Source organism: Prionailurus viverrinus, chromosome B3 (assembly GCF_022837055.1).
Source record: "Prionailurus viverrinus isolate Anna chromosome B3, UM_Priviv_1.0, whole genome shotgun sequence".
Lineage (NCBI taxonomy): Eukaryota > Metazoa > Chordata > Mammalia > Carnivora > Felidae > Prionailurus > Prionailurus viverrinus.
This window is the reverse complement of record NC_062566.1, coordinates 137527228-137548044: the sequence shown is the minus strand read 5'-3', so window position 1 is coordinate 137548044 and position 20817 is coordinate 137527228. Positions and strand designations below refer to the sequence as shown.

The following is a 20817-nucleotide window of genomic DNA, read 5'->3' as shown; positions in this document are numbered from 1 at the left end:
GTGCTCTCAAACCAGTCAACGTCCATAGACAGGCAATTTTTTAAAAAGTTTTTTTTTTTAACGTTTACTATCGAGAGAGAGAGAGAGAGAGAGAGAGAGAATATGAATGAGCAGGAAGGGGCAGAGAGAAGGGGACAGAAAAATCCCAAGCAGGCTCTGCACTGACAGCCCAATGCGGGGCTCGAACTCCCCAAGTGTGAGATCGTGACCTGAGCCCAAGTCAGACACCGAACCACGGAGACACCCAGGCGCCCCCACAGACAGGCGCTTCTGCACAGCCTGGCTGCACAGCACTTTCAGACAGCGTGCACCGCGGCCAGAGCGGTCTGTGCCGGCAGAGGAGCAGAGGGTCACTCGTTCGCACAGGGAGGGCTTGCCACGGGGCTCAGATCCTACCAACAGGCGCACGAGCCCATCAATCCCAGAAAGAGCACACCGGGGGGGGGGGGGGGGGCTGGCTTTTGCGCTGAGGTATGGCCTCCCCTCAGACAACGCAGACCATTCTCTCACAGTTAGTTATTCCAAAAGGCGTGGCCGGACTAAGGTTCGTCTACCCTAGCGCTGCAAGCATTCTCTGAGGAAAGCTTTCTACAAACTCCGAAACTTTCCCACAATTGGAGACATCCCGCTGATGCTGGTGTTTTTGCCTGGTTTTGTTACCACCTGCTTCCCAGAAATTTCCTCGTGTCTTCTGAATTTAGAAACAGCCTTTCACCAAGTGCACCTACAGGTTTTGAGGCCGTGGCCCATTTGGTATTATAGGATAGCCTGTGGCCTGGCCTCCTTTTGTGTTTCAAACAATCAAGTAATGGGGTAATTACAAGTCTGTGTGCAAACATCGTTCCTCAGGGAACCTTCCTTCAGTCCCGTAACACTTGTCTGGGGGACTTGTCCAGGTTCCCAGGTTGAACGCCCTCATCTCGACTTTAAGTGACTTTTTTATAGTATTCATCGCAGCTCATAATCAGCTGGTCATAGGATTATTTGATTAAAATCTATCCCAACTCAATACAAAATCCACGAGAATAGAAAAGGCCACGTCTACTTTGCCACCTGTTTCGGGTCTAGTGCCTAACACGGTGGCTGGAACAAGTATTTGTTGAACACGTGAGAAATTAATACAATGGGGGAAACCAGACGGTTGAAGCCAAGCTAATTAAGGTAGAAAAGTCCCACGTGATTCGTGACCTTCTTTTTCCTGCTTATGACACCTCCCTCCAACGAACGGCCTTGCTCTCCTCTCTGGAGAGGGGGTCGTGTCCATAATGTCTTCACTACTCCTAGAGGCGGGGTGCTTTCCTCTGGCTCCTGCACCCCCAGATCATCTCTGGGAAGACCGCACATGATAAAAAGGAGAGGCGGGTGAAGGTCAAAGCCCCTTCTCCTCCTCACAGGGGCGGGTTTCAAAGCCCCTTCGCCTCCTATGGATAGCGTGACCATTTCCCTCTTCCTCTCTTCTGGGGCAATGGAGCTGCAGAACTCCTACCTCACCGTGCCTGATCAAGTCTCGTTTCCTGATCTGAAGGTAGAGCGGGTAGAAGCTGGAGGTAAAAGGGCACTTCCCCAAAGGCACCCTAGGGTAACACACGCCAAGGTGCTGCCACATGCCCACAACGTGTTCCTACAACTGTCTCCTACTCTGTAAGAATCCGATACCCACAGGTATCTGATAGTTACATTACTTCTATTAAATTCCCTTTTTAAAAAAAAAAAATTTTTTTTAACGTTTTATTTATTTTTGAGACAGGGAGAGACAGAGCATGAACAGGGGAGGGTCAGAGAGAGGGAGACCCAGAATCTGAAACAGGCTCCAGGCTCCGAGCTGTCAGCACAGAGCCCGACGCGGGGCTCGAACTCGCGGACCGTGAGATCGTGACCTGAGCCGAAGTCGGCCGCTCAACCGACTGAGCCACCCAGGCGCCCCTTAAATTCCCTTTTGATCGTTGTTAGTAAGAATTCCTAATAGATGCACATTTTTATAAACAGGTGAACAGGTTTATAAATCATTTCAAGGGACAGTTACCCACGTTGACAGTACTTACAAACTATGAGTATTAATCACAACTACAATATATGCAAAAGCATTCTGGGCCTGTAACTCCTCAAAGCAGGAAGGAAAATGAACACATTTTACAAACACCAACATAAATACTCATTGGTAGACAGAGGGTAACTGTGTGGTGGGCGACAGCAGCTAGTGAGGAAAAGTAAGACTGAATGGTGCCCAGTTCCTCATCCTGGTGAGCCCGGCTTTACCTGTGCTCTGGAGCTTGTCATTTCTCCGACAGGTATCTGCTGGGTGCCTATTCTGTCCAGCCACTGTACCAGGCACCTGGCACAACAGATGACATGGTCTCTGCTGTCAGAGATCTTACAGCGGAGGAGAGTTCTTCCGTGTGATTATCTGATTAAAATCCAACCACCTTTGGGCGCCTGGGTGGCTCAGCTGGTTAGACGTCCAACTCGACTTCAGCGCAGGCCACGAATCACGGTTCATTAGGTTGAGCCCCGTGTCGGACTCCGTGCTGACAGAGCAGAGGCTTCTCAGAGTTCTCTCTCTCCCTCCCTCCCTCTCTCGAAACAAATAGATTTTAAAAAAATCCAATCGGCAGTTGCACTAAGTGTTGTGAATCAGCACAGCGAACAGGTGCCATCAGGGTTACAATGGCGGGGGGAGGGAGCCTGACAGGAGTCAGGGGTGGAGGAAAGCCACTACGGGGCTCCGAGAGTGGTCTTTGTCGAGCATAATAAACATATTAAAAGCAGCTCTACAACTGTTCCAATACCGTCTCCTGACAGAGGCAGGGATTGTGGGGAAGGGCCAGAACGGACGGCGCGTCCAACAGCAACCTCTGGGTGTCTGAAAATAGCTGCCCATGTTAATACTTTCCAACATTCTCAGGAAGCGGAAAGACACACAGCATAAGCAGACACGGGCACACGTCCGTCTATCGCCTGTGCTTTCTGCCTATTCAGGAGCTGGCTGGAGACGTGGCCCTCCCGTCACGGCCTGGCCGACGAGGCTGAGCTGCGTCCGGGTCCAGGAGCGCTAACGGGAGCGAGCGGGTTTCCGCTCACGTCCAGTGTGCCGCTGCCTCCAGGTCCTCAGGGTGAGGCGTGCGCGCCAGCAGGCGCTCCCTACGCGCAGGCCGTTTCATCTTCCCTCCTCTCTGACAGAGGCGAGAAGGAGGACCTTCTGCACAAAGCCCTCTCAGGTCTCGGGGGCGGGGGGGAGGGACTGGCAGCTACGGGGGCCACACGAGGAACCTTATCACAACACTACCACGAGGGACCAAGATCTGAAGGCAGGAAGTTAAGATTCTTACCTTTGGGTCGTCTCCAAACTGGCCAAATTGTACATCGTTTAATAAACTACGAGCCGTTTTGATGATATCCTTACATTTTTTTGGCGTTTCTTCTACTTTCCCCGCCAGAAAGAGACAACAAGCTCCTGTCACCTGCAAGGGAGGCAAGAGCTCTTGAGACACTGTTAACAAAGCTCACAGGGAAAGCAGCAAGGAGTTCTGGCCTTCGCAATAACCCGGTCCCCTTATTCTCCTATCTTCCTCTCTTCCTTTTACTGGTTCACAAATACTCTGACGCTCAAAGAGCTTGAAGGAAGTTTCGTATACGTGCACACACCCACTCCCAATTTGGCTTCGTAAGTTATTTCAAATTGAATTTTCCAAAGAAAATGGCATGTAAACAAAATAGATGCCAGAAAGGAAAAGAATCACAGGAACAAACTTTCTTTTTACATTGCAGTCTTAAAGATAATGGCTCCCGGAACAGTGAGCTTTGCTGCAGAAAAAGAGCACAATTAAACACATTTCCCGTGGAATCCATCCATATACCACCGCCCACGCTCTCTCTCCCTGCCCCAGCCGCCTGGATCCACATGCAGTCCCCACCCCACTGCAGCGCTCTCACAGCTTGGCCTCCGGCTATTCTCTGCCTGCGCCAGCCCCCCCCCCCCCCCCCCCGTGCCCCTCCTCCACGGGACCCCGAGCACGGCAGGTGTCAGATGCTGTGCCAGGCACAAAGCTGACTCTGCCACAGGCTCCTTCCTCTAGAACTTTACAGACCAGTGAGGAAGACATGTGTACAAAACTGGGGAAAACCTGAGCAAGAGGAAGGATCCCCAACACGTTAATTTCCTAGTAAATCTTCTGTCATCTTCCTCCTAAAAACCCTTCCACAACTTCAGTCTGCCTACTAAAGTCAGATTTCCCTGGTCCGAAGTCCAAGGCTCACTATGGTCCGATACAGCTCACCTTTCCACCCTGGGCCCCGCCATTCCCTTCCTGCCACACGGACCTCCCTGGCCGGGCTACACAGAATAGTACGCTGCCCGGTGTCTCTACTCGTGCCAGCTCCTGTTGGACCAACTGCTCCGTCCCATCTCAGCACCTCTAAGCCCTACTTCCAGTCCAGGCTTAACTAACTGCTGGCAACTCCTCCCTGGCATCTTCCCTGAGCCCTCTAAGATGTAATTAACCACTCCTTTGGATGCTCCAGCCCTCCTTCCTCACCTCTCCTACGGCTTTACTATGGACCATGTGTTTTGTACATGTCATAGCACCTATCCTGGCTACTCACGGCAGGTTTCCTGTCGGACTCTGCATGTTTAAGGAGTAGCTAAAGAGTGAGTGATATGGCATAAAGAACTTCTCTTCCATCTTGCCCTTTTTTGGGGTCTTCCTTAGAAGCCCAAATTCATCTTGTGAAATGTGAGAAGGAAGTAAAGTCCACACAAAATGCAATACGATTGTGGTCCACCCTGGCTTAAATAAGATTTAAATATAGTTAGTTGGAAAAAATAAAAGTTCAAACTTGATTATTTATGGACACCACGTACTACACGGAAATAAATACTTTCTGGAAAACAGAATAAAAAGAGACTATAAATAGTCCGCTAAACTGTGTGAAAAGAGTAACGTGTGTGTTAGCGAATTATAATAAAATTCAAACACTTACATATCTTGGGAATTGCTTGAAGGAATGAAACATATAGAAGCGATGAAAATAAATTATTCCAGTTGCCAGGGTATCATAGTGTCTGTTGATCTGGTTAAGGACTTGACCAAGAATTTTTGGAAGTTATGCTCTTAGTTAAATGTGGAAACATAAAGGCAAACAATAACAGCAAAATCAGTGTTAAACACTCTGGTGGCAAAGCATGGGGATCTCAGGGTTTCAGGACTCTGACAAGTTGACGTTAGCAAGTTGAAGTTCCTACTTCTACCAAGGCAGGGCTTCCCCAACCTCTAGGTGCACCTCAACGGTGACCACCGGGCATGCCTCCTGGTGGCCACTCACCCAATGGCTGAGTCTACACGTTTAAAGGATAAACAGGAAACAGAAAACCCCTGAGGAGCCAAGTTAGTCAGAAAAAATTTAAATAGAAATACTTAAGAGCCATTTCAGTACGGACACAGTGCTACCTATTTTGTTTTTAGTATCCAGGTGGGGAGCCTATCTATAACAGATTCCAAGGAGACTTAGGATACAGTCCCAAACGTGTGCCCACATCAAAGATGAACCGAGCCCCCTCTCGGCGGTACCGGGCTTCAGTGGCTGGATCGAGTCCTTCGAGCTGCGAGGGTGTATGAGCCAAGTCTTTCTTATCCCAGTACCAACATGGTTTTGTGTGGTCCAGGTTTGCTGAGGTTACTGAAGGGCTTGAGTTTTCTTTATTCTCCTTCATTTATTGAAGTAGACTTGTTCTTTCCAAAAGATTTTCTGAAAATGTTAGAATCCTAAGAGAAAGAGAAGGAGCAGCAAAGTTGGAAAGGAATACTCCACATCAAACAATCCGGATCATCAAAGACAGTGTGCAATCACTGATTATATTTGATTTTGGATCAAAATTTCCCAGAGGGGCACCTGGGTGGCTCAGTCAGTTAAGCGTCTGACTCTTGATTTCAGTTTAGGTCATGGTATCACGGTTTGTGAGATCGAGCCCCATGTCAGGCTCCATGTTTACAGTGCTCGGAGTCTGCTTGGGCTTCTCTCTTCCTCTCTCTCTGCCCCTCCCCTGCTTGCGCACTCCCTCTCAAAGTAAATAAACTTTGGGGCGCCTGGGTGGCGCAGTCGGTTAAGCGTCCGACTTCAGCTCAGGTCACGATCTCGCGGTCCCGCAGTTCGAGCCCCGCGTCGGGCTCTGGGCTGACGGCTCGGAGCCTGGAGCCTGTTTCCGATTCTGTGTCTCCCTCTCTCTCTGCCCCTCCCCCGTTCATGCTCTGTCTCTCTCTGTCCCAAAAATAAATAAACGTTGAAAAAAAAAATTTAAAAAAAAAAAAAAAAAAAGTAAATAAACTTTAAAAAAATTTCCCAGAGAAGCAACACTACTGATTGACCATTACAAGCTCAGACTCAGCCCCAAAGCCAATTTAACACATAAGTGACCCACGGTATAATAAATCCCAAATTTCATAGCAGCTGAAAAGGAAGGGCATTTCCGTCTCACTTTCCTTTCCGCCTTTCTTCAGTAGACTCAATCCCTTCATGCTGGTCTAGATTCCGTTCTTTGGTAAAATCCAGGCCTGTCTTAACCCCCTAAAAAGATTTATGCTCCAAAATTACCCATCTCTTCCACTCAGCACCCAATCAGAATTTCCCTTTTTCAGTTTACTTCATTTCACTTAGAAGAGCCACCAGATTGGCTGAATTCAAATCTGCACAAGTCACTGAACTGAGCAATAAAAATCAGATGTCTGGGTGCAGTGATTCTGGGGCTGTGGGTAGAAGGAGGTGGTCCACAAGGGAAGAAAGAAGTTCCTTTAAGATGCTCAAGGGGCGCCTGGCTGGCTCCATCGGTTAAGCTTCCGACTTCGGCTCAGGTCAGGATCTCATGGCTCGTGAGTTCGAGCCCCGTGTCGGGCTCTGTGCTGACAGCCCGGAGCCTGGAGCCTGCTTTGGATTGCGTGTCTCCCTGTGTCTCTACTCCTCCCCCACTCACTCTGTTTCTCTCTCAAAAATAACTGAACATTAAAAACAAATTTTTCTCATCCTCTTCTTTTCCTTTTAAAAAATTTTTTTTTAGTGTTTAATTTTTTATTTCTGAGAAAGAGAGAGACAGAGGGCGAGCAGGGGAGGGGCAGAGAGAGGAGACACAGAATCTGAGGCAGGACCGTGAGATCATGACCTGAGCCGAAGTCGGATGCTTAACCAACTGAGCCACCCAGGCACCCCATCATCCTCTTCTTTTTCATTCAGGATAAAGAGGTTTTCTAAAAGCATCATGTTGAGCAAAGAAAACAGAAAACAAGGACTCTCATCTGGAGGCCACTGGAATATGTAAACCGTCTGTAAACTCATCAGAGAAGAGCAATTCTCAAATAGGTCGCAGAAGTACTTTAAAGAGGCAGCTAGAAGCATGTGGGTCTTGTTGGCAAGGAAAGAGCGGTTCACTAGCTCAGTTCCGGGCCAGAGGCATCAGTGAATCTGGAAGCCTAACCTTTTCTGTGTGCTGCCTCATTTCTAGTGGGAAAGGGGATTTGGCAGGGCTGAACGCACCCCTCCTCCTCCTCGCACCTGGAAGCCCTACAAATGGATCTTTCCTCCACCAGGAAGAAATTAAGTACCAGGAAAAAAGTAATCTTCTTCAACTGACTTGTAATTGTGTGTGTGACAGAACTGGGCAATGACTGGAGGTTGGGGAGGTCAGTTACCTAAAGCCTAAGTAAACATGGAAAGTGCACAATCAGATGCTCAGTAAATATGAAGAGTTCAGAGTTGGATGTCATACTGGGACACATTTCTCAACTCTCGGCTGGCAGAAACTCTAAAAGTGTGACTATATCCTCTGTTGGCAAGGCCAGGGAGAAGCAGGCGATCTCATATAGTGCTGGTGGGAATACAAAATGGAACAACTCTCACAGAGGGGAATTTGGCAATATCTAACAAAATTACATATGCGTTTGCTGTTTTACTTAGTAATCCCACTTCAGAGAAACTACTCTGAAAATACCATTACAAGTATGAAACAGCGTATCCACAAGATTATTCATGAAAATGTCACTTATAATAGCAAAAACTGTGAACAACCCAAATGTCCCTCAATGGGGCACTGGCTGAAGAAAATATGGCTAACATGAACACTAATGGTTTACCATGCTGGTATTAAAAAAAGACTAAAAAAACCCTTTAAGTCCTGGTAAGGAGACAGTTCCAGGATCAGTTGGATGCAGGATAGTGTACGTGGTACGTTAGTATCCGTGTAAGAGGAGAAATAATAGACATCTGAATTTGTTTTTTAAACTAATAATAATAATAATAATAATAATAACAATAAAAAGGTTACCAATAGGGAACAGGGAAGAACAGAATGGAAGGGGCAGGAATGGGAGCAATACTTTGGGGATCTCTTTTTACACAGCTTCGACTTTTTTTTAAATGTGTTTTTATTTTGAGAGAGAGAGAGAAAGAGAGAACGTGAGCAGGGGAGAGGCAGAGAGAGAAAGAGAGGGAGAGAGAGAATCCCAAGTAGATCTCAAGAACCATGAGATCATAACCTGAGCCAAAATCAAGAGTCAATGCTCAATTAACTGAGCCACCCAATCACCCCCACAGCTTTGACCTAAGAAGCCTTTTATTTGAAAATAATTGCAGATTTACAGAAGAGTTGTAACGGGAGGAGGGAATTCTCATATACCCTTCACTCTGCTTCCTCCAATGTTAACGTCTTATACAACCATGGTATGTTTACGAAAACGAAGACATTAATTTTGGTACAACTGAACTACAGCCTTGACTCAAATTTTGAGTTTCTCCAAAAATCCCTTTTCTGTTCTGGATCTAATCCAGGATGCGACACTGCATTTAGGGGCCTTATTTCCTTAGTATCTTCTAGTAACAGTTTCTCAGCGTTTCCTGTTTTTTTCATGAGCTTGCCAGTTTTAAAGAGTACCAGGCAGAATGAAATGTCTCTGATTTAGGTTTGTCTAATGTTTCCCCAAGAACAGACTGGAGTTTTGGGGAAGAATGCCACAGAGGTGAAGTGCCCTTCTCATCTCATCTCACCACATCAGATATCAGAACCTACTGTCCATATTTTTTTTTTTTTCAACGTTTATTTATTTTTGGGACAGAGAGAGAGCATGAACGGGGGAGGGGCAGAGAGAGAGGGAGACACAGAATCGGAAACAGGCTCCAGGCTCTGAGCCATCAGCCCAGAGCCCGACGCGGGGCTCGAACTCCCGGACCGCGAGATCGTGACCTGGCTGAAGCCGGACGCTTAACCGACTGCGCCACCCAGGCGCCCCAGAACCTACTGTCCATATTAACCATGACCACTTGGTTAAGATGGGGTCTTGCCAGGTTTCTCACTGTAAGTTACTATTTTTTCCTTTCCATCTTCTATTCCTTAGAAATGAATCACAAGGCCTAGCCTACCCTCAAGGGCAGGGAATTAAGCTACATCTCCTGGAAGGAGAAGTATCAATGAATGTGAGGACAGATGTTCTAACTACCACAGTAATTAGTGAGCATTTTGGGGAAAATATTTTGCAATGCAAAATACTAAGCAAATTATCCCCTTTTCTCCTTCAAGTTTCGCCCATTAATTTTAGCATTCATCTGAGGATCTTGCCTGTAACAATTCTTGTGGTGTTCTTTATTGTAAAAAAATTTTTTTCCAACGTTTATTTATTTTTGAGAGAGAGAGAGAGAGAGAGAGAGAGAGACAGAACACGAGAGGGGGAGGGCAGAGAGAGAAGGAGACACAGAATGGGAAGGAGGCTTCAGGCGCTGAGCTGTCAGCACAGAGCCCAGCGCGGGCTCGAACTCACGAGCCATGAGATCATGACCTGAGCCGAAGTCAGATTCTTAACCGACTGAGCCACCCAGGCGACCTGATTACTGTGGTGTTCTAACGGTGACTTTCTATTTCCTTCCTTCCTTTCTTCAACATTAGTTGTTCTTTTGTAAGAAAGATCTGTTTCTTCACCCTCATTCATGTATTTATTCAATCACTTATTTATATTAGTATGGACTCATCGGTATTTGTTTCATTCTTTGAATCATAAGCCAATACTACCGTCATTTACTTCGTTGCCCAAACTATTCCAGATATAGCCATTGGAAGTGGCTCTTTTGGGTTGGCTCGCGAGTCCTTCTGCAACTCTGACTTCTGAATCATGTAAATATTTAACACTAAAAAGAAAAAAGCAAACCCTAAAACTCAGAATAAACCCAGTGTATACCAAACACGAAACACGGAAAACTATTACAAGTAATTCCCGATCTCATTCCATCCTGAGTGAAACATATTCTAAGCACAAAAGAACTGCAAGGAAATCTTAAACTTCTTCAGTAATACTTTGTTGGTACCGGCATTACTATTGTTCACTGTCAACCCATTTGTGTATGTGTACCGTAGGATAAAGCAAAGAGATATAACTGTTGATGTCGTTAGGAATCAAGATTTTCAGTTCAAAGTAAACATATGCATAAGATCAAAGGTTAAGGAAAACCTGTAATGTTAAATTTTAATGGAAAATACAAAAATCATGGTTAAAATATGTATACACATACGTCCCAGCTCTGTCCACCGCAAGTATCTAGGAGCAACGACATTCCTATAGTCAGGAACACATCAGTGTCCAAATCTTAGTTACCCTCTACAAAAAAAAAAACAAACCAGGTCTCCTTTCTCCTTTCCAGTCTGGGATAGGGGTCTGCCTGAGATGTGCTAAGAGTAATGGAAGCTTCTAAAAAGACACAGGAGCCAGTGTGGACTCTCACTGGACAAATTCAGGGAAACTGAATACTAAAAAGAAAAATAACAATGACTGTAAAAGAGTGAATGAACAATCCATGAGTCCATAATTTATGTATATATATAGCAAAGTCTACTTTGCTAGCACTGGTATTAATTAACGTGGAAGAAAAGTACCTTTACCTTAACAAAAGCAATCAATCCTGGCATCACTAATAGGGTGAAACCCTGCTATTACGTGGCCTCCTGATATGATGCAATAGAAAGAAGTATCAACCACCTATGCAGTATTCTTCCCTCTAAAAAGCTAAATTCAACCGAGACTTTAAACCTAACTTCCACTTTACAGTAAATACTGGGAGTAGAAGAACAAGTCAAATGGCACAAGGAAACTTTTAGTCACATCCAGAGATGTGACCCTCCACCAGACAACTGACCTGGTCTCTTCAAGGAAATCCATGTCATGAAAAATACAGAAGATGGGAGGAACTGTCCCAGATTTCAAAAGACTACAGAGGCATAATGCTCAAACTAATGTATGAATCTTGATTGGATCCTCATAAAACAAAAACAAAAACAAAAACAAAAACAAAAAAAACTATAAAAGAAATTTCGAACAATTAGAGAAATTTTAATATGGCCTCTATACTAGAGGCTATTAGGGCCTATTAATTTTCTTAGGGGTAACAGTGATGATACTGTGATTATATACAAAAATGACTATTCTCAGGCTGAATGAAGTACTTCCGGGTAAAGTATCATGTCTGCAACTTTTTTCAAATGGCTTATCTAAAACACAGGTTCACATAGTAAAGTGGTAAAATGTTAACATGTGTCCAGTCTAGGCCACAGATAAACAAGTAGTCCTTGTACCCTTCTTTCACTTTATAAAATGTGGGGGAAACTCAAGTAAGACCACTTATTTGACCGGGTCTCCCTTATTCCCTCTGGGTCAGTCTCTCTCAGCAGCCAAAGAATGCTCGCTTATGTATGAGTAGTGATTTTATAAATTAACACGATGTGTAAGTGCATTACAGCACACAAAAAGGAAAGCACGCTAACTTTAACTGCATGGTTTACTAATTTTCATAAAGGGAACACGCTTTTGTGACACCATCCAGCTGTGAAACAGAATTCTACAGACATCCTGGACTCTCTCCTCTTTCCTCTTATAACCACGATTCCCCCAGAGGTAACTGCTATCTTGACCTCTAGTCCCAGCCACGAGTCTCGCAGGGTTCTGAAGGACCCTGGAATGGTAGAATATCACTCTTTCACAATGGCTTTCTTCTGCTCCACATTATGTCTGTGGGGTTCATCCTTGCTGCACAGAGCAGTACCCGTTCATTCTCATTACCGTATAGCACTGGTTTTCAACCAGGGGTGAATGTGTCCCTCAGGAACACTTTGCAATGTCTACAGACATTTTGGGCTATCATAACTAGGGAGCTGCTGCTGGGCATCTAGTGGGTAAAGGCCAGGAATGTTGCCGAACATCTACAAGGCGCAGAACGACTCTCCACAAGGAAGTAACTGTTCCAAAATGTTGACGGTGTTGAAGTTGAGAAACTCTGTTGTACAGTGCTCTATGAATAAAACATAATTTACTTATCCACTCTACTGTGAACGGACAGTATTTGAGATATTTCCAGTTTTTCATTTTTAATAATAGTAACAAACATCCATGCACATTCTTGTGGAGCAGAAAGCAACTGGCCAACTGGTTGAGGGAATCATCATCTCAAAATCTCTGTAATGTATTCACAGCACACTAGCTGGGAACATCTACTTTAAGATATATCGACCCAACAGTTGTGCATGTAGTTGCTCATTCAAATATTTGCTGAGTATTTACTATGAGCCAGGCCTCAATGACACAGCAGGAACGGAGATGCAAGGTCTTTGCTCTACCTGAAGCTTATGTTCTAGGAAGCTCATGTCCTAGCGGCAGAGACAAAGAGAAACAAATATGTTACTATTTATCAGGGAGTGGCAAGTGCCATGAAAAACAAGAAGGCATGGTAAGGGGGCAGAGAATGAGGCAGGGGCTGTTTGGAGATGACCAAGTTAGACTAAAGTAGCTGTTCAAGTACCGCCTGATGAGGGCTCGTCCCCCTCCCTCAAGATGATGCCGAGACAAGAAGCAAGAACCACACGGGGCTGTGATGCAAATAAATAAATAAAGGCAAGAGATGATTTCCAGCTTGTCTGCCTCACAGAGAGGGTAATACTAAAAAGAAAAATGGAGAAGGAGGTAGTTTTGATGGTGGGGCCTGGGGCAGGGAGAATTTGGGTTCCAAAAATAGTAGGTTTGAAGAACCCACAAAACATCTGTATGGAAATACCTATCAGACCTACAAACAGGACTGAAGTCTGGAAGAACATATCTATCTGGGATTCCTCCATACAGAACTGACAACTAAAGGCATGGTGGCAGGCAGAGGGATGGAAAGTGAAAAAAGAGGTCTGGAGACTGAACTTGAGAAAGCAGAAAAATCTCCAAAGGAAAGAAAGGGAAGGATGGTCCAAGAGGTGGGAAACTTGTAACTTCAACTGCAAGAGAAACCAAAGGACACGGGCTGTGAGACAGATGTGGCAGTTAACAGTGACAAACACTGAAGAAAATTTAAAGAACAAAGAATTAAGGAAAGGTTACTTTGGTGGGGAGTTCTTAGAGTCAGTGAAAGTTGACGATAGGAATGTTTGCACAACTCCGTACTGAAGACTGCTGGCTTGTACGCTATTTTAAATGGGTGATTTGTGTGGTATGTGAACTGTCTCTGTAGAGCAGAAACACACATACGTAAATAGCAGAACCTTTGCACAAGTGCAGTGGGGCAGAAGGGAGACTGTGAAAAGGAATGAACAGGCTATGAAACAGGGTTCTTGTTTACTCAGCGGAGAGGAGAGTGAAAGATGTCTGAGGCAAGAAGGGAAGGAGCCGCTAGAGGAGGCTGAACAAGCCACTAGGCGTTAAATGGCCAAGGGATAATAAAACGCATAGTAAAAAAGTTAACCTCAGGGAGGAAGCTCTTTCTCTGAAACAGGAGGGAAGGAAAAGTTTGAGGAAGATAACAAAAAAAAAGTCACTTAAGGGGGAGGAAATAAATGCTACCCCCTCCCCATAGAGTATGAAGGCCTGTGCTGAGAGGAAAGGGGAGGAGTGAGGAAAAGGGACGGGACCCAGTGGGGGGGACATAGGAGTGGAAAACAAGCTCCCTACATGGTTTTATTAAACCACAGATATACTCTGCCTACTTTACCTTGCTGCCAGGGGCCAAACCCCAGGCTAATAATCCAGCATAGTGCCTTTAGATTATTATTTTTCATGTTTTTTTTTTTTTTTTGAGATAGAGACAGAGACAGAGACAGAGACAGAGACAGAGAGAGAGAGAGACAGAATCCGAAGCAGGCTCCAGGCTCTGAGCTGCCAGCACAGAGCCCGACACAGGGCTTGAACTCATGGACCATGAGATCATGACCTGAGCTGAAGTTGGACGCTCAACCAACCCAGGCACCCCCCCTTTTTATTTTTAAAAAAAAAATTTTTTTTTTCAACGTTTTATTTGTTTTTGGGACAGAGAGAGAGACAGAGCATGAACGGGGGAGGGGCAGAGAGAGAGGGAGACACAGAATTCGGAAGCAGGTTCCAGGCTCCGAGCCATCAGCCCAGAGCCCGACGCGGGGCTCGAACTCACGGACCGCGACATCGTGACCTGGCTGAAGTCGGACGCTTAACCGACTGCGCCACCCAGGCGCCCCCCCCCCCCTTTTTATTTTTTAATTTTTGTAAAATGTTTATTTATTTTTGACAGAGAGAGAGCGCCTTTAGACTCTGGGGCCAGATAAACAATACACGAAAGTGAAAATAAATGTACATAAATAGAATCAAAACAGTCCTCACTCCCCTGAAAAAGTCCATACCTCAGTTCTACACCCCTGTTCCTATTACCCTTTATTGATTTTTTCACAAGACCCTAAAGTTACAGGTTTTCTCATTAGCAGCTCATGATTACTGTGAAAATGGCTCAGGGTTATGAGCACCACAAGTAAAAATCTCTCAATACACAAGCGGCATGTCAAAGCTTTTCAGCAACATCTTCCAGGAATGTGCTTTAGATTATAGCATTTTAAATGATGAAAGAAGAAATGCATTTTCAAGTTTAGAATTTGGACACCTACATGTTGGAAGCAATAGTGAAGGTCATTACTCAATTTTCTCATTCCCTCTAAATAAGTAATACTTAGTCACTCACTAACCTTCATTTGGCCACTTTCGTTAATGAACATTAATAGTTTACAAATTAGTATTACAAAACATTAATAGTTTACCTATGGCATTGCTAGGTATCACTAACTAGTGTTCACCTTTATTTTTGTATTAGTCTTAACGTTGACTTTTCCGCCTTTCAACAACTCTCTGAATCCTTACCTTTCCCTTATCTACTGATTGCCTCTCAAATGTGAAGACAATTTTCCCATTCCCTTCTCTTCTCCAGGGTAAACAAACATCTCTATTTTCTCAACATGGTTTTTAGTGTTTCAAGATAACCCCTAAACATTAGCAACCAAAACGGAAAACACTGTTTACACGATCTTCATAGTAAGTGAGGGAAGGGAGATTACCAATACCCAGCAACATGTCCATTGTGTGTCCACTTAGACACAGCATGCCTGCAAGCTATATTTTCTTATTCTCACAATTTATTGTGGAGACACCAGAACCAAAGAGACATGAAACAGCTTGCCTAATTCACAAAGGTCGTAAATGGCAGAGCCACAATTTGTCGTTAGATGAAAATATCGCTTTCCCTCAATCTGGGGAAGATTCTACACTTTGCTTCCACAAATGGAACATTACATCCTACAATCCACCCCCCCACCTTTTTTCCCCCCAAATCTGGTCTTCCTCGTCTCAAATATGCATAATGAGCTTTTGTAGATTTGACCTGGCAAATTTACATCTTGTTAATTTTGACCTATTGTTTCAACCTTTAAGAATTCTTTATAGCTACAGGTTTTGAGTACATTTATTAATGTGAGGAGTATGCCTCATGTATTTAAAGTTGGCAATAAAAAAAAAAAGGTGCTAACCAGAGTAGGGGCAAGACCAGAGCCCTATAGCTCATCTCTAAACACCTGTCTTCGGGCTGACATCAACCCATTAATCATTTGGGGTTTGGTAATTTCAATGGACATAAATCCACCCAAGCAGACCTTAGCCAGTGTACATGTGTCTCTTGTGTCTACTAGGACAGGAAAAGAGATACATTCAGTGTCCTCAGGAAACCTAAATGGACCCATGCCTAGCAATCCCTCATTCACCACCAAGGTAGCAAACTTCGAGGGACAAGTAATTAGACATACGTCATCGGGCTGGCTTTTTTTTAGTTGGAACTCTGCAAGTTTGAGGGAATGAGCTCTCCTTTCCCAAGTACTCACAAACTCTTTCTGCTCTCCCAACAAGGCTCTAGAACACAGGGCACCAGAGTGGCTCAGCTGGTTAAGTGTCCGACTTCAGCTCAGATCATGATTTTGTGGTTTGTGGGTTCGAGCCCCGCGTCAGGCTCTGTGCTGACAGCTCAGAGTCTGGAGCTGCTTCGGGTTCTGTGTCTCCCTCTCTCTCTGCCCCTCCCCTGTTTGCACTCTGTATCTGTCTCTCAAAAATGAATAAAAACATTTAAAAATTAAAAACAAAAAACAAAACCAAGGCTTTAAAATAGAGTAACAAGTTCTAGCATCCAAGAGCCATCAACCTAACTGCTCTCTGCAAAATCTGAGATATTTACCAGATTCCAGTCTTACACCATTAACTGTTGTTTTCAGATTCCTCAAAAGCTATGAGCAGTGGTTTTACAATTTTACCTGCAAGTATGCCGGTATATCATTTATCTGACCCTAAAAATATGAAATGAATTTAATCCAATTTGAAGTTCTTTATGATCTCCTCCATTACCTTGAACTTCCTTTTCATTTTGTTGGTCCTTACCCAATTCTTAGAGACAGCAAACAAACCATTTTTCTTCTTCAGCGAACTCACTGCTTTCAAACATTATCTCCCTAGGTAAGGTAGGCTAAAACCATTTTTTCTTTACGACATTCAATTTCAGAAGTGGCATTAAAATGTAAGGACCTCCTTAGTAATTAGAATGTTTCCTTATTGCTTGTTGGTGCAAACTACATTTTCAAAACGAAACACCCATTATGTTTTATGCAAGAATCAACAAATAAGGTTGAATGATGCATTACAATACAATGAGACAAAAGGGGGAAAAAAACCCTGAAAATTAGACACTAAGAGTGGTTACTGTGAATAAAATAAAATAATCCTGGATAACTCTTACATTTACCGTCAAGATTATTTAACAAGCAAGCAATCTAAAGCCGCTAACGATCTTAACCAAAATGTCTACCAATACCACCATTACTACCATCATCCATCCATTCTTTATTCAACAATCTAGAAAGCTTACAATACGTCACCCAGTGTTCTAGGTGCTGAGGATACAAAGCCCCTCATGGAGTTTTCATTCTAGCAACATCATTCAAACAAACCCTTAATGAGCGCCTACAAATGAAAGGCATCATACTAGATACATCTAAAGAGCGATTTAGAACGAGATACATAATCACTATCAACTTTACTTTAAAACCACAAGAGATCACCCTCAAGTAACTGCTCTCAGAAGTCGCGCCTAACGTCAGATGATTTCGCGAAAGCTCGGTTTAACTGGCAGTCCAAGTTTAGGGAGCGTTACCAACCGTGCTCGGCGCTGGTAACAGTCCAAGCACTTTCAGACAACCTCAGACTTACGCCTCAATTTAAGAACAACTGCTTTAATAACAAACCAAACAGTCCAGAAGAGGATCGGTAAAGACGACGTCTCGGCAAGAACGAACCTAATCGCGGAAGTTCCTTTTCCTTATTTCTAGTCCCACCCTGTTACATGGTTCTTCAGACTCCAAAGTCGGAGTACCTCAGACGTAGAGTAGAGAGTAAGTCTCAGGCCTAACCTCGACAGAGACCAGCAGGCTGCGAAATAAACTGGGAAGATAGAGGTACACTGCGATTGTGCGGCTCAGAGGCTGCGCGCGCGTTTAAGAGCACGCGCCCCCCCTCCCGCCCCTTCTCCCCATCTGCTAGAAAGTCCCCGAATCCTAGCCGCCCCTCACTTCGAGGGCTGCTGTCTGTTTTAGGGTCCGCGTCGGCCTCCCTGCCCCGCTCCTGTGTTTCATACACTCTCTCGAAGCCCAACCCGCAGCCCCGCCGTCGCCCGCTAACTTCGATTTGCACCAGGGATAGCGGAGCGAGGCGGAATCCCGAAAAAGAGACTCCGCCAATGGCCGAAGATAAATGGCCATACCCTACTCCGACCTCCAGGGAAGTGGAGGTGAGCGGCGGTCCGTCGGTCACTCACCCCTCGCCTCAGGCAAGCCCCTTAGCGACGTCTCTCCTCGCCAACCGCGGCCATCTTGGACGTGGAATGTCGGGGAAGCGACGTCATCTCGCTGCGTCCGCGACGAAAAACAAGCGACCGGGCGCGGCCCCGCCCAGCCACCCCTAACCGTACTGCACGGCCTCCTCTCCAGCCATTGGGCCTGCGGGCCAGAACGGCCTGGGCCCCGCCAGCTTCGGCGCCACAATTGGCTGGGCTGCGCCCACGCCAGGCGCTGATTGGAGAAAGGGCGCCTCGGGCCCCGCCTCCCGCGTCCAAGTTCCGTTAGCACGTTCGGTTGCTCCCGAATTCCCTCTCGCCCCGGGGGGGGCGGGACTGCCGAAATAGAACGCCCCCGGGCTGGCTCCTCCTCCTGCCCGCAGCGACGGCTGACCCGTGGGGAGGGGCCGGGAAGAGACTGGCGACACTTTCGTCTTGGGAGAGCTCTACTTTCTTCTGATTGGCTGACGGGCGCCCCCCGTGCGTCGGAGCCGCGGGCCAATGGGCGGCGGTGGCGGCGGCCCGGGGGCGGGGCCCGGGGGCGGGCGGAGCCGGGTTGGGCCGCGGCGGCGGGGCCGTCTCAGGCCGCCGTCCCGCCCCTCCCGTCCGGCCGCAGCCGCCGCCGCCGCCGCCGCCGCCGCCTGGGGCTTGGTTGAGGCGGACGGTGGGTCCGGGCCCGAGTGTGGCGCCGCCGCCGCTGCGCGAAGGGGCAAGCGGGCAGGTGAGTGCGGGCGGCGGTCCCCCGGCGCGCGCGGCTCGCGGGCAGACTCTCGCCGCCGCCCCCGAGCGCGGTGAGGACGTCCCCCGCCCCGGCCGGCGCCCCTCGGCCCAGGTTCTGCGCGCGCCCCGCCGGTCGGCCGGCGCCCGAGGTGCGGGCGGCGGTGTGCGCCCCTAGGGCCAGGCGGGAAGGCCGGATGCGGGGCCCCGGCGGGTCGGGGGTGGGGGCGCCGTTCGGCCTCTGTCCCCCCTCCCCGGCCCGCAGCCCCTCGGGGGCGTCCGGCCGGCCCGGAGGCGGCGGCAGGTGCAGGGAGCGCCGGTCGCTGGGCGCCCGCCGGGTGGGGCCCGGGCGGCTCCGGCTCGCGCTGGGCGGCTGGGCTGTGCGTGCGGCCGGCCCGCGCTCCCTTCCTTCCTTCCTTCCTTCCCTCCCCGCCGCCGCCCGGGTGAAGGCTGTGTGGCTTCTGTGTTCCGCTCCCCAAACGTCAGGTGCGCCCGGGGACCAGCCCCTGCTTCTCTCTCACTTTCCAGCTATAAAAACAGGCGTTGAAAATAGGTCATCTGTCTTCCCACGCGTCCTGGCCGTGGTCCACACGCTCGGCGCCCTACTAGGGAGAAGAATTCGGTGCTTTGGAGTTTGTCATTCCGGCCCTTAAACTCTTCCTCCTCTCGGCTCCGGCCGGGCGCCGCGACTCCGCCTTCGCCCAGCTTGTCGTCGGGGCACGGGAGCCGCCGGGTAGCGGGCGCCACTCGCCGCGCGGCCTCGCCCCCGCCGCGTAGCCGCACGTGTAGGATCGCTTGCAGGGTGTTGCTTGGCGATTCCAGATGAGGGACGTGTCATTTCAAAAGCGAAAGTACTTTTAAAGTCTGTTGACAGGTGACTTTGCTTCCAAGACCTTCCGAGTTCACTGTTTAGCGATGAACCTACTCCTAGCGTGATTGTGGGTGTTGGTTCCACAGCTATATGCGTTTGTCCCAACTCGTAGAACCGGACACTGAAAAGTGAATTTTATCATGTATAATCGATACCTCTCCCTTCCCTGTGTTTCTTCTCAGTTGACCCCGCTGGTTATTTCAAAATGGAAATAGCCAGTAATAATCTTGGAGAGGTTTTTCTTACCATTTTAAGTGAATGCATTTAACTCAAGAATATAGCAAAATAAACGCAGCTTTCCACTGTTAAAGTTTGGCAAGACTGGCTTGAACCATGATAAATTGTGCCTATGCAGGCTACTGTGTGTGCAATCCCGCCTTTTACCAAATTAGTCCCAGGGGCTGCTGTGATTGATATTCTGGTCAGGTTCCAACAATTTAAGGAGGAGTGTTTTTCTCTGGCCCCAGAAAGGAGTTTGCAAAGCCAAGTTCTCAAATACAGAACAACCTCTTTATTGGAATTCCAAACCTCAGTTTTTAGCCTTCTGCTGCCCCTTCCTGCCTGCCCTCCTTTCAGCCTATTCAAAACTGTAAGCCAACGTCTGAAATGCTACTCCATCCTGAGAGGGTAAAATGGTTGCTGCTTTCCTTCTCTTCCTCAGTTTGCTGACCTCTCTTGGTGCTTTTGTTCCTGGCAGTGGCATTGGTGTTGGACTTGAAGATTGAAACATTTTCCGCAGTGGAAATGAAAGTTTCTGTTCAGTTCTGTCAGTAAGAGTGCAGTAAGATTGTCAGTAAGAAAGTAACACTTAACTGATCTTCTCTTCCCTATGGCAAGCATTTTAGGCCACATTTTAAATGGTTAAATCTTTGCTTGAAGAGCCGCTGGAAAATGAGGAAAATGTAAAGGTTGTGCTGAAACATTTTTCCCTTCTTAAGTTCAACCACCGGAAAACTGTTTTGTTAGGAGCGCTCACAACAGCCTCCTTAAAACGTGATGCTTTCGAGTCTAGAAGAGCCTGACGGGTGACAGCTGGAGGAAAGTGCCAACCTGAGTGCGACCAAGGCCTGCTG

General features: G+C 46.9%; 2 protein-coding genes across 3 annotated transcripts in view; one reads left to right on the top strand and one right to left on the bottom strand.

Annotated features, from left to right (window-relative positions):
• CCNK (cyclin K) overlaps nucleotides 1-18561 on the bottom strand; it is a 30316-nt gene extending 11755 nt beyond the window's left edge. Inside the window, exons 1-4 of the mRNA XM_047862719.1 lie at nucleotides 18139-18561; nucleotides 5511-5759; nucleotides 4978-5059; nucleotides 3327-3458 (exon numbers count right to left, since the gene is read on the bottom strand). Coding sequence (XP_047718675.1) covers nucleotides 3327-3458; nucleotides 4978-5059; nucleotides 5511-5707 — 411 coding nt within the window. The 5' untranslated portion in view covers nucleotides 5708-5759; nucleotides 18139-18561. The remainder of the gene's footprint in view (nucleotides 1-3326; nucleotides 3459-4977; nucleotides 5060-5510; nucleotides 5760-18138) is intronic.
• Nucleotides 18562-18714: 153 nt separating this feature from the next.
• Nucleotides 18715-20817, top strand: part of SETD3 (SET domain containing 3, actin histidine methyltransferase) — an 80191-nt gene continuing 78088 nt past the window's right edge. The window contains exon 1 of one of the 2 annotated variants that reach the window (XR_007152901.1): nucleotides 18715-18877. The gene's annotated coding sequence lies outside the window, so the exon portion shown is untranslated. The remainder of the gene's footprint in view (nucleotides 18878-20817) is intronic. The other variant, XM_047862225.1, reaches the window with a different exon arrangement.